The following is a 10,508-nucleotide window of genomic DNA, read 5'->3' on the forward strand; positions in this document are numbered from 1 at the left end:
GAGCCAAAGACGCCCCCAGAAGCTTTTTTCACCTGGGTCGAACATTGGACGAGTTAGCGTAGTGTTATCAGCTGAATAGCTTAGCGCAGGGGCTAATGGATCCGAAGTGTCTCTTAACATTACCCCACTAATAATGCCCGAAATGATACCAAACGTCTACAAGTAGTACAAATAGGTTATGTACTCATAAAAAGATGGATTGTAAAGTTTGTAAGTACACCAGAAGTGTATGTAAATAACACTTGCCTGCTGGCTTCTCGTCTCTGCTGCTGCTGCTGCTGTTACTACCGGGCAGTAAGAGTGCTTAGGGACGTCTACAAATTACTACACCGAAAAGAGATGCAACAAAAATATTTATTAATTTAATGATTAAATAAGTTAATGTCTCCAAACTTACCTCAATTGTCTCCTGCTAGTTATACTACAGCACTTAATTTAAAAAATAAGTTAAATTAATAAATATTTTTGTTGCATCTCTTTTTGGTGTTGTAATTTGTAGATGTCCCTAAGCACTTGTCTTACAGAAGCAACAACAGCAGAGAGCAGAAGCCAGCAGGCAAGTGTTATTTACATAAACTTCTGGTGTACTTACAAACTTTACAATCCATCGTTTTATGAGTACATAACCTATTTGTACTACTTGTAGACGTTTGGTAACATTTCGGGCATTATTATGGTGAATGTAAAACACCCGATCCATTAGCCCTCACTTAAGCTATTCAGCTGATAACGCTATGCTACTTAACTCGGTCAATGTTCGCCCAGGTAAAAAAGTTTCTGGGGGTTGTGCTTCGAGGTCATGGTGCAAAGCGTTAAAAATTACTCCGAACCATCACTTTAACCCCTTTGCATGGCGATCACCATTTCTGGGCGAAAACAACATACGTGTAAAGTATAGAGTTAGTTAGCTTCATGTGCTGCTGTAAGAGTCTTTCCAAAGACTCGCTCTTGAACTTGGAAGACAATAATTCATCTCGCAGCAGTTTCTTTTTTTTTTTTGAGAAGCTACTAATGCAAAATAGGCAGCACTTCACCAGCTGAGAGTCGCCCTCGGTTTTCAATCAGGTCCTCTTTGGTTTTCTGAATGCGGGAGAAGATTTCCCTAAAAAGTTCCTTATACTCCGGCTGGTGAAAGTCCTCCTCAAAGTCCTCCATGTCTGTCAGAGCAGTGGCGGCCATAGAGGCAGTCTGGACCGACTTGTGGGTGGGCCCATCCTGCTCCTCCTCCTCCTCCTCCTCCTCCTCCTCCTCCTCTTGCGGCCCTAGGTGGCAGCGCCGCAGCAGCTCGTCGTACTTCACCTGCAAGGCACTGTACTGAGCGTCGACCTCGTTGAGCAGCGAGATGCCGCGATACTTCACCACCTCCGCTCGGCGTACGCAGGAGCACTCGTGGTCGTAGATCCTGTCGGGAGAGTCGGGCACCTGCGTGGCCTTCATCAGCTGCTCGCTGTCCGAGCGCCTCCGGACCCAGGGGCTTTTCGCGGCAGCTGCATCCCCCTCGTTCTCCTCCTCGGGGCTGAGGAACACCGAGTTGGGCAGCAGGCTGTGGAGGACGTGCGGTCTGATGGATCTCGTGGAGGAATCGGATTTCCAGAGCTGACGAAGCTCCTCGGCCTCACGCTCCAGCTCAGCCGCTCTGGCCTGAAGCACAGATAGAGAAGAGATAGAGATAGAGAGAGAGAGAGAGAGAGAGAGAGAGAGAGAGAGAGAGAGAGGTGATGTCAGAGAGGACCAACATAGTGAAAGACCGATTTTATCGGCCGGCTGATACATCGGGCCGATATTTGCGTTTTTACGCCTGGCAGGCTTCCAGCACCATGGCAGTCTAAAATTACAAATCAAGCACTTTATTTCAATGGCTACTTTTCAGGTTTATTGTTAAAATGTGTTGACAAAGGACATTTTGTGATGACCTGATTATAGATCTGTCTTGTAATATGTCAGCAAGCAACACATCATCAAGGCTGTGTTGTAGATGTTGATGAAAGCCTTTTACCCTTGCACAGTTAACCATATGCAGTGCACCCATCCATATGATGCACATTGCACACATAGTTTGGGTGATATGAATGTAAGATGATTGCAGAAGTGACACTGATCTGTGTTTTTGTTCATTATTTTTAAAGAAATGGCAGAGCAGATTCCGAAAACAAATCCAGTGTGGCAAGGTTTACATTTTTGTGATGTAAATTGAGGAAGCAAAAGCAGCATCGGCTCCAAATATCGGCTCAAGAAAATCGGCAGCCTGAATCGGTCATGGGCCAGTCTGATGAAGAAAAAAAAAAAACTGCATCGGCACTAAAAAATCCATATTGGTCAATCCATAGACCAACACAAACTGAGCACATCACTGTCACGTTGTTTCAGAAAGACCGAGCGTGAGTCTGTGATGCTTTGTGACAGTGATGTAGGAGCATCCTTGCGCTGCCACTGTTGTTTTACTTCATTTTCGAGGAATATAAGTTGACAAAACAAAGAGCAACGCAGCATCTATTTTCTCTCCCGTTAAGATGTTGAATCACCCTTTATTCTGACAGTGTCAATATATATTTTAGTCATTGTCTCTATTCATTTTGTGTTCTGGAACTTTCCAGAACCAAAATTCAAGAACTCCAGACCGAGAAAATCATACGTTGCTCTACTTCCGGTTTGTTAATGTGTTACACACACACACACACACACACACACACACACACACACACACACACACACACACACACACACACACACACACACACACCTGGCAGCCCTCCATCCCCGCCAGCTGCTGCTCCAGCGCTGCATTTTCACGGGCGAGCAGCTCGGCCTCTCGCTCCGACTCCTCCCTCCGAGCGCGCTCACTGGCGAACTGAGTCTGGAGGCTGCGGAGCGACTGTCGTAGCGAAGCCTGCTCTTCCTCATGCCACGACATGTCTGAAGACTCAAGGCCGTCTGAGGGTTCGTCGTAGTCGTACCTGCACAGAGACACAGACAGTTATAACTTTTTGCATTTTTATCATATTTCTTTGTCGTCGTTGATTTCTGATTTCCAGAAATACATTCATTGTCTTTCTTGCTGGGAGTTAGAGGAGAAGAACCACTCGCTATGTCTGTATAGTTAACATGAAGCTAGAGCCAGCAAACGACTAGCTTAGCTTAGCATAAAGACTGTAAACAGCTAGCCTGGCTCTGTCCAATGGTAAACAAACCAACTACCAGCTCCCAAATCAACATGTTATATCTCTCTTTTAAAAAAGCGTAAAAGTTGTGGTTTTAAGGTTATGTGCTGGATTATTTCTTGGCAGGGTGCAGTGACTTCCTTCCAAGTAAGTGTATTTCCCAAATTGTGGAACTATTCCTTAAATGAGCTGTAGGTAGGATTGTGAAGATCCAGGACTTAGCCAAAGAATTTGAACATCGACAACTTCTCAGTAACCTCCCCCCTTTCTGCTAAAGCCCAAACAGTCTCCTAAGCCCCTCCCCCCACAAGGGAGAATGAATACGTGTACATGAGCAGTAATTGACACACAGTTAGACACCCTCCCTGGCCCTGATTGGTGCCAGAGGAGCTGCTTCATGTAGTTCTACTCGAACATAGGGTCAGTTTCAGCAAATATGACAGAAAGTTAGTTTAATAAGTCTTATCTACTGCACCGCTTCGGTCCACCTACAGGTTGTCTCATTGGAACTACAGCTTGCACTAAAAGTTACATAGTGTTGCTTTAACATAACAGTGACTACAACACAGATGCATACAACAAAACTAAATTGATAGTTGTTTTATACAATTCCAGATTATTCCAAAAAAGCTTTTCAGGACATGAGGTGCTTCTCACGTCGCTTAAATTGCCTCTAGGACTTCACCACTTGCCTTCCTTCCTCAGGTCTTAGTCCCTCCCACCAAGGAGACACGGGAGAGACGCGAGGAAATCATCGGAGAGGAAACAAGCAAATGTGTTTTTAGAGGGAGGAGACGTCCTTTCCTCTGAAGCGTCACATGATTTCGTCAGCTGTTTGGGCAGAGTTAACAACTCCTTCAGCTGCACGGCTTCCGGGAAGGCCGCTCTCGTGTACCCTCGCCTATAGCTCCTAGATGATCCCTCCTCGATGCTCGCTCCTCGTGCAATAATAAGAGCTTTGAGACGGCCTTCTACGAAGAGGGACGGAAAAACTTTCACCGAGGAGTCGAGGAGCTATCAAATAAGTGACACGAGATGTAGCTATTTTCATCAATGTTTCCCACATTCACCCTTGTTCAAACGGTTTCTACTGCTTATGTCATACTGTCAAACCTCCAGAGCAGGCGAGTACTGCAAGTGGACCTTGAGTGGATATTGCTTTGTCACCTGTTTCTATATAACCTTTATCAAACCATGCAGGCTGATAATTTGTCTTCTCTTTCACAACCGACTTTGAGTAGTTTATATTTCGCTTGTGTCCTTCATAATTAGGCAACACAAAGTGGCAACGTGTACCAAAGCTCATGAGCCAGGGTCAGATAAGACCAAGAAAAGCACACTTAGTGAGAAATCAAGAACTTATCAGTAGGACCGAGTAGATTAGAAATCAGCTGAAGAATCAAATCAGAGATATGGAGACATGTCCGCACCCTCAAGCTCAGAATTTGACCTCTTTCCTTCCAACCTCATTCACCACAGTTTAGACCTGTCTCGCGGCTCCCTGGCATGTTTATCGGTGAGATTTACATCCACCTGACCTGGATGTTTTGAAGGAGCAGTCCTAACACGATCACACACATATGAGACTAAACTCGGGCAGGTAATGAACTTGTCAAACCACCGCGGGACGAGAGGAAGTGACCGCAGCATTAAAAATTGGGAGTAAGACTTGCCAGCGAGAAGGATTAGCCCACAGGGCTAAAGCCAGGAGGACTCCGTGGAGGATTTGCTGCTTCCCTCCTTGGAAGCTTACAAAGAGCTTATGGATCAGTGACAAGGCATTTACGATTTGTGGTTTTTACCAGGTAGCTTGATATTCAGGGCGCAGACATGAGAGGGGTATCGATCTTTTCATTTGACTCTTGGCAAGAAAGAGAAAATTGCTCGTTTTCTCCGACAAAGTCCAAATATATTCAACTTACACTTATATAAAAGTAGAAAAGTAGCAAATCCTCACATTGAAGAAGCTGAAAGCAGAGAATGCTTGTCATCTTTGTTCGATAAATAACCTAAAAATATGGATAAATTATCAAATTTATTGTCGATTAATTGTCTGCCTAGCAATTAATCGATCAAACCAACTGTCTCAGAATTATTATTTTTTCAAGTAATTACATTTTTTTATTTTTTATTTAGTTTGATCTATAAAACCTAAAACAAATAGTGAAGAGTGTCCATCAGAAGTTCAATGAGCCCAAGGTGACGTCTTCAAATTGCCTGTTTTGTCTGACTAACAATCCCAAACCCCAAAATATTAAATCTATGATGATATAGAACGGAGGAGAGCAGCAGTCTGCCCACTAACTGATGAACTGACTGAACTGATACAGGTGCAGTATAGGAGTCTCCTCACCTGAGTGTGTTTTGCAGCTCTTTCAGGCAGGACACACTCTGAGTGCTGCGAGGTGGCCACTTCTCTCGGTGTGGAGGCTTCCGAGGTGGAGAAGGACTGAGCTTCAGCTCTTCCACCTGATGCTGCAGCTCCTCCACCTGCGTCTGCAGCAGCTCCACCGTCTCCGTCAGCCTGAACAGAGAAAACAGAGCTCTGTTATCAGTGACGCTTGACAGGTTCAAGACTTTCTATAAAAAACGGGGGCGATCTGTCCATAATCCACATCTCCAGTCCTACCCCTGGATCTTCTGCTGCGCCGCCCTGTTGTCCAGAACAAGTTTTTGGTTGCTGTGCTCCAGCTCTCGGGCCGACACGTCCAGCTGCTCGTACACTTTAGCGTGCTGGTCGTTGACCTGCCTGAGGAGGTCCACCTGCTTCGTCAGGTACTGGAGGAGAGAGGACAGAGGGACACATGACGGACGGGACAGTTTGTTGTACGTCATCTGCTGAGAATGATGTCTAGAATAACGAGTAGGGGTCGACCGATACTTGTTTTTCAAGGCCGATACCGATTATTAGTAGTTAATGAAGCCTATAACCGATATTTGGAACCGATATGCATTTACAGTGAAAATGAAAATCTTTAAAAAAGGTCCAATGTGTGGGAATTTCTCCCATCTAGCGTTGAGATCATATATCGCAATCAACTCTCTCGCACCGCGCAGTTCAAAGTACGTATTAAAGCTACGGTAGCCTTCACGCTTCAAAAAGCCGGTCTCTTGCTCTTTTCAATATCCTTTTTCTTTTTCTGGGCGAAGAAGAAGACTTCTGTTCCTGAAATTTGGATTTTGAATATGTGTGGTCCTCCATGTTTCCTTCTTCAAACTTGCAAACTGCCAAAAAACGGGCCGATAATCAGCCAGGGCAATAATCGGTCTATCCCTAATAACAACACATCCAGTCTGTTATTGCTATTATTAGATTAGTTAAATTGACATTATATATCACACCATAACAAAATACAATACAAAATTCATTAAATAGCATATATCACACAGAAAGAAACAGGGACATTAGCAGAATCAATAGTTTTTTTTCATTAAACTTGGTAAAAGGGTGTAGCATTGGCTGAGGAAAGAAACCCATTACATTTGGAACGGATCCGAATAACAGGGCGGATACGCAAATTATTATTATTTTCACTTTAGTTTACATTGTGACATTTGTGCTGCATTCATGTGGTGTCAGAATAATCAGAGAAAATGAGTTCCCGGCTGGAAAAATTCACACTGCGTCAACATTGTGATAAAGGGCAAGCCTTTGACCGAGGTCTGCGCTCTCCAAGTGCCCTTCTAGTTAATTAGATGTTTTAGCTGCATCATAACAGCCAATAAATATGCGTTTGTTTTGTTCTCAGAAACACCTGAAGGTCTCCAAAAGCTCTATCAAAGTAATAATTCCCTTAAGAACAAGTTATCTTATCAGCTGTTGCAGCAAGGACACTTTGAACCTTTCCTCGTCTAATCTGCCTGCTGAAACTCAACAGACAGAAAACATAAACTTCACAAGACACAACAGACGTGCAACAGGCTCACTGGACATAAACAGTCAAAAGTCAATGAGTAACATGTATGTACAGTATGTTAAAGTCTAACAGGTTAGTTCCGTTTTAAAAGACTGGTGTTTCTGCTTTATTATTAGATGCCTTTTTATTCCAGTAAAGGGTGACAGTAACACAGAGAGCTAATTAATTGTAACACAGTTCAGGAGCTGGAATCAGACCTGTGACGTCACAAGGATCCAGTAGAGGTCTTAAGAGATTAACTCTGAGTGTCAGCTGTGACATGTAGGGAAGGATTTAGTGCCAGACGGACCTTACTCAACTAAATTAAAACTAGGACTGAAGAACGGAAAATCTGCAAAAGCTAAACATTGTATTTCTGTAAACTTTTGCTTGAATTAAGACCTTAAACTAATCATTTTGGTCAAATATCTACTGGAAATTCAGCATAAACCTTTCCTAAATCCGTAGACAAGAAGAGCCCGAGAGAAGCCATTCATTTATACCCATGTATATTATCTGACAAATACATTTTAATTTTTATTTCTGTCTTTACTACAAAGAGCACTGCATTTACTGCAATGTCGTTGATTGATGATCAGTTCTAGCATCTTTTTAGGAGAATTATCTATAAATATAAGCAGTTAAGTTGTTGTTTTTTAACCCCAAAAAAGTGGGTTAGTGTTGGAGTTGTGTCTGCAGGTTTTCCTCATAAGCTGCTGACAGCCCCCAAAAAGGTCCACCAAGAAGATAACAGCTTGTATGATGCCTGAGAAGCATGTGAGGTAGACATGTCCTCCCCATCGCCAGTGGAAATTATGCCGGTTTGTCTTTTTGTCTAATGGGAGGCCTTTGTAATGCAATATAAACCTGTAATGGTACAATTTAATACTGTATTTAGGAGGAAATCAGTGCTTCATGAAGGAAGCAGGTAAGTCAATGTCACTTTTCCGAGGCCGACCTTCTTATACATTTACAGTATATCCTGTTCCTTGGACGAAAAGGTATAAAGTCAGCCAGGTAAGACAGGGGACTCTCTCATCTCTTTACCTCAATCTCCTGCAGTTGTTCCTGGTTGGTGGAGTACATCTGCTGCAGCCCTTGCTCCAGCTCCCGGTTTCGGTCCAGAAGAGTCTTCCCGAGCTCAGCTGCCAGCTGTAGGTCTGTAGAAGAGAGAGTGAGAACCCATCAGTATTTCAGCGCTCACAGTTTAGTCTCACTGATGGAGACATGAGGACTTTACTGTACAAGCAGCTTTGGGAGGTTTTGTTGTTGGTTGGCAGGAGTTGTGCCGCAGGGTTTATCCACCTTAACAAAACTGAATACTCAAGTCTTCTGATAAATCAGGACTGCTGGTGATTTCTTATGTACCTATTCATTTACCTGACCCAGACAATTACCCCAGTCCCTTATTATTTACTCTTCTTTCATTTCATTCACCCTTTTTAGGGGGGCTCAATTTCATCTCAGCCCTCCCCTAAAAAAATTTTTTAAATCAATTTTGGTGCTTCAAGTGAGAGTTTGTGAACTTGTCTGTTAGTGACAGAGGACAAACAATAACAGGTTTAAAGGGCTTGAAACAGGTTTAATATCCCGTGTGTCTGCCGATGCTATGCACCCGTTACCCCGTCAAGGAAAGGGTTAGCAGAAAGGTAGTGTTGGCCATTTGGAGGAGGTTGTGGGAGACTCCCGCCTTTGGCTGTGTCTCTATCTGATCTGTCAGAGGGAGAGCAGGAGACGGTTGTGAAGTTTAACGTTGGTAGTCCCCAGAGAGAAGAGAAGAAGTTGGTAATTTCATGGCGCAGATTAGAACCCAAATTGTAAGCAACTAAAATTGCTAAACTAAACAACTAAAATGTTAGAATATTGTGTCAAACTGGTCATTTACTGGACTTATAAAGTGACAGGTCATCATGTTAACAGTGTCAAAAAACGTTTGCCAAAGTTGTTTTTCAGTAGCTACCTCAGAGATTATCGGCTAATGAAATTACAGATTTAGCAGGGGAGTTAACACTTTTGCAAGGCACTGTATCTGTGTCACATTCTCATCAGGGGTTGAGCCACCCTAAAGGTCTGATCCTAGAATCGCCTCTGCAATAAGCTTAAGTGCAAAAGCATAACAAAGGATCAATTAAGTCAAAACCCACTTCTTTATTTAAGACAACCTTTTTTTTTTTTTTTGCCGCATGTTTGTGTCCTGCTGACTCCTGCCTTTTACTCCAGCCTGTCAAGGTGCTTTCATATTCACTAAAACACCTTGTAGACTTAATAAAACACCCTAAATGAAAATATTCAATATTCATGTTCAGAAAATCACATTCTTAATTTTCCTTTAAAAAAAAAAAATCCTACGAATGTAACCTTCTGTGCACCTGCAGGGCTTTGAGTTTGTAATGTGACACATATATTAATTGTCCTATATTACAGCTGTAATGCCCCTATTTCTTTTTTTATTATTATTATTGTTAATAATATAAAATGATGAATGTGGTTCAAAAGGGTTCGGAGACAAAGACTGAAAGAAAATTGTACCATTTTCAAGGTCTTGCTTGTCGTACCACGGTTCCTCCTCCTTGATCTCAAATTCTTGCTCCACAATCATGTCTGTCAACATCTTCACGGTTAAAATCAGTCACACAGTTTGAGGATTAATCCGCCTTTTAAACATGTCAAAGAAAGACTAAAATAAACGGTGAGAAACGCTTCAGTCCGCTTCCAGCTGCTATCTGCACGCCTGCTGCAACCCGGTACCGGTGTGTGTGTGTGTGTGTGTGTGTGTGCGCGCATCTCCGGACAGACACCTGACGAATCTGCTGCGTTGAAGACATGTTTCCGGTTTTGAATTTCTAAATAAAAGCAGCATTTGAGGCCAGCGAAATTTCGTTCCTACTATGGCCACGCCAAGACCCGCCCTTCAATATAATTCACACACTACTATTGGCCAGGCGTCCATGCTTACGCAAGGTAACGTAACCCGATTTGTACAGGTCCTATCCCCTGACCAATCAGCTATCCTAACCTTAACCACCAACCAATCGAGCTGCTAGCTATTGATGGGCGGGTCTTGGTGTGGCTATAGTAGGAAAAACATTTAGCTTGCGGCCACCAGCTTCTCTTAACCTATGCTCTTAACAGGGGCATTTAACAGGAGAAGAGGCGAGCGCCACCTGCTGGTAGTAGAAACAAAGTGTGTATTTTTAGCTCTATTTATCAATTTAAATATACACTCATTTCTAAAGTAGGCTACTACTAAAACCGTTTTAGTAACACCTGCAGTCACTATGATTGTCAAACTACAAATTAAACACCTCGCTGCCCCCAGACGCGGGAATTGTCATAAACCAAACGGCTGGTTACCAGTTCTCTTAATACATGGTTACCGAGTGCAAGTCAGAGAAGATACTTTTTTTCTTTTTTTTTTTTGCTTCCCCGTGCCCCCCACCCCCGTCGAGATAGT

The 10,508-nt window shown here is 43.1% G+C and overlaps 1 protein-coding gene across 1 annotated transcript; it reads right to left on the minus strand.

Annotated features, from left to right (window-relative positions):
* Nucleotides 1–946: 946 nt before the first annotated feature.
* On the minus strand, nucleotides 947–9,838 carry LOC120551217 (cerebellar degeneration-related protein 2-like). The gene is made up of 6 exons (XM_039788467.1): nucleotides 9,584–9,838; nucleotides 8,102–8,214; nucleotides 5,788–5,936; nucleotides 5,512–5,682; nucleotides 2,741–2,954; nucleotides 947–1,641 (listed from the first exon to the last, which is right to left on the minus strand). The coding sequence occupies exons 1-6, from the start codon at nucleotides 9,663–9,665 to the stop codon at nucleotides 1,009–1,011; spliced, it is 1,362 nt and encodes a 453-aa protein (XP_039644401.1). The 5' UTR covers nucleotides 9,666–9,838; the 3' UTR covers nucleotides 947–1,008.
* Between the last annotated feature and the right edge of the window lie 670 nt (nucleotides 9,839–10,508).

This window comes from Perca fluviatilis, chromosome 21 (assembly GCF_010015445.1).
Source record: "Perca fluviatilis chromosome 21, GENO_Pfluv_1.0, whole genome shotgun sequence".
NCBI lineage: Eukaryota > Metazoa > Chordata > Actinopteri > Perciformes > Percidae > Perca > Perca fluviatilis.

Coding starts and splice junctions, on each gene's coding strand:
- LOC120551217 (XM_039788467.1), bottom strand. CDS start 9,665: ATGTTGACAGACATGATTGTGGAGCAAGAATTTGAGATCAAGGAGGAG. Junction 8,215..9,583: donor CAAGCAAGACCTTGAAAATG/GTACAATTTTCT, acceptor TCTCTTCTACAG/ACCTACAGCTGGCAGCTGAG. Junction 1,642..2,740: donor CGGGGATGGAGGGCTGCCAG/GTGTGTGTGTGT, acceptor TCTGTGCTTCAG/GCCAGAGCGGCTGAGCTGGA.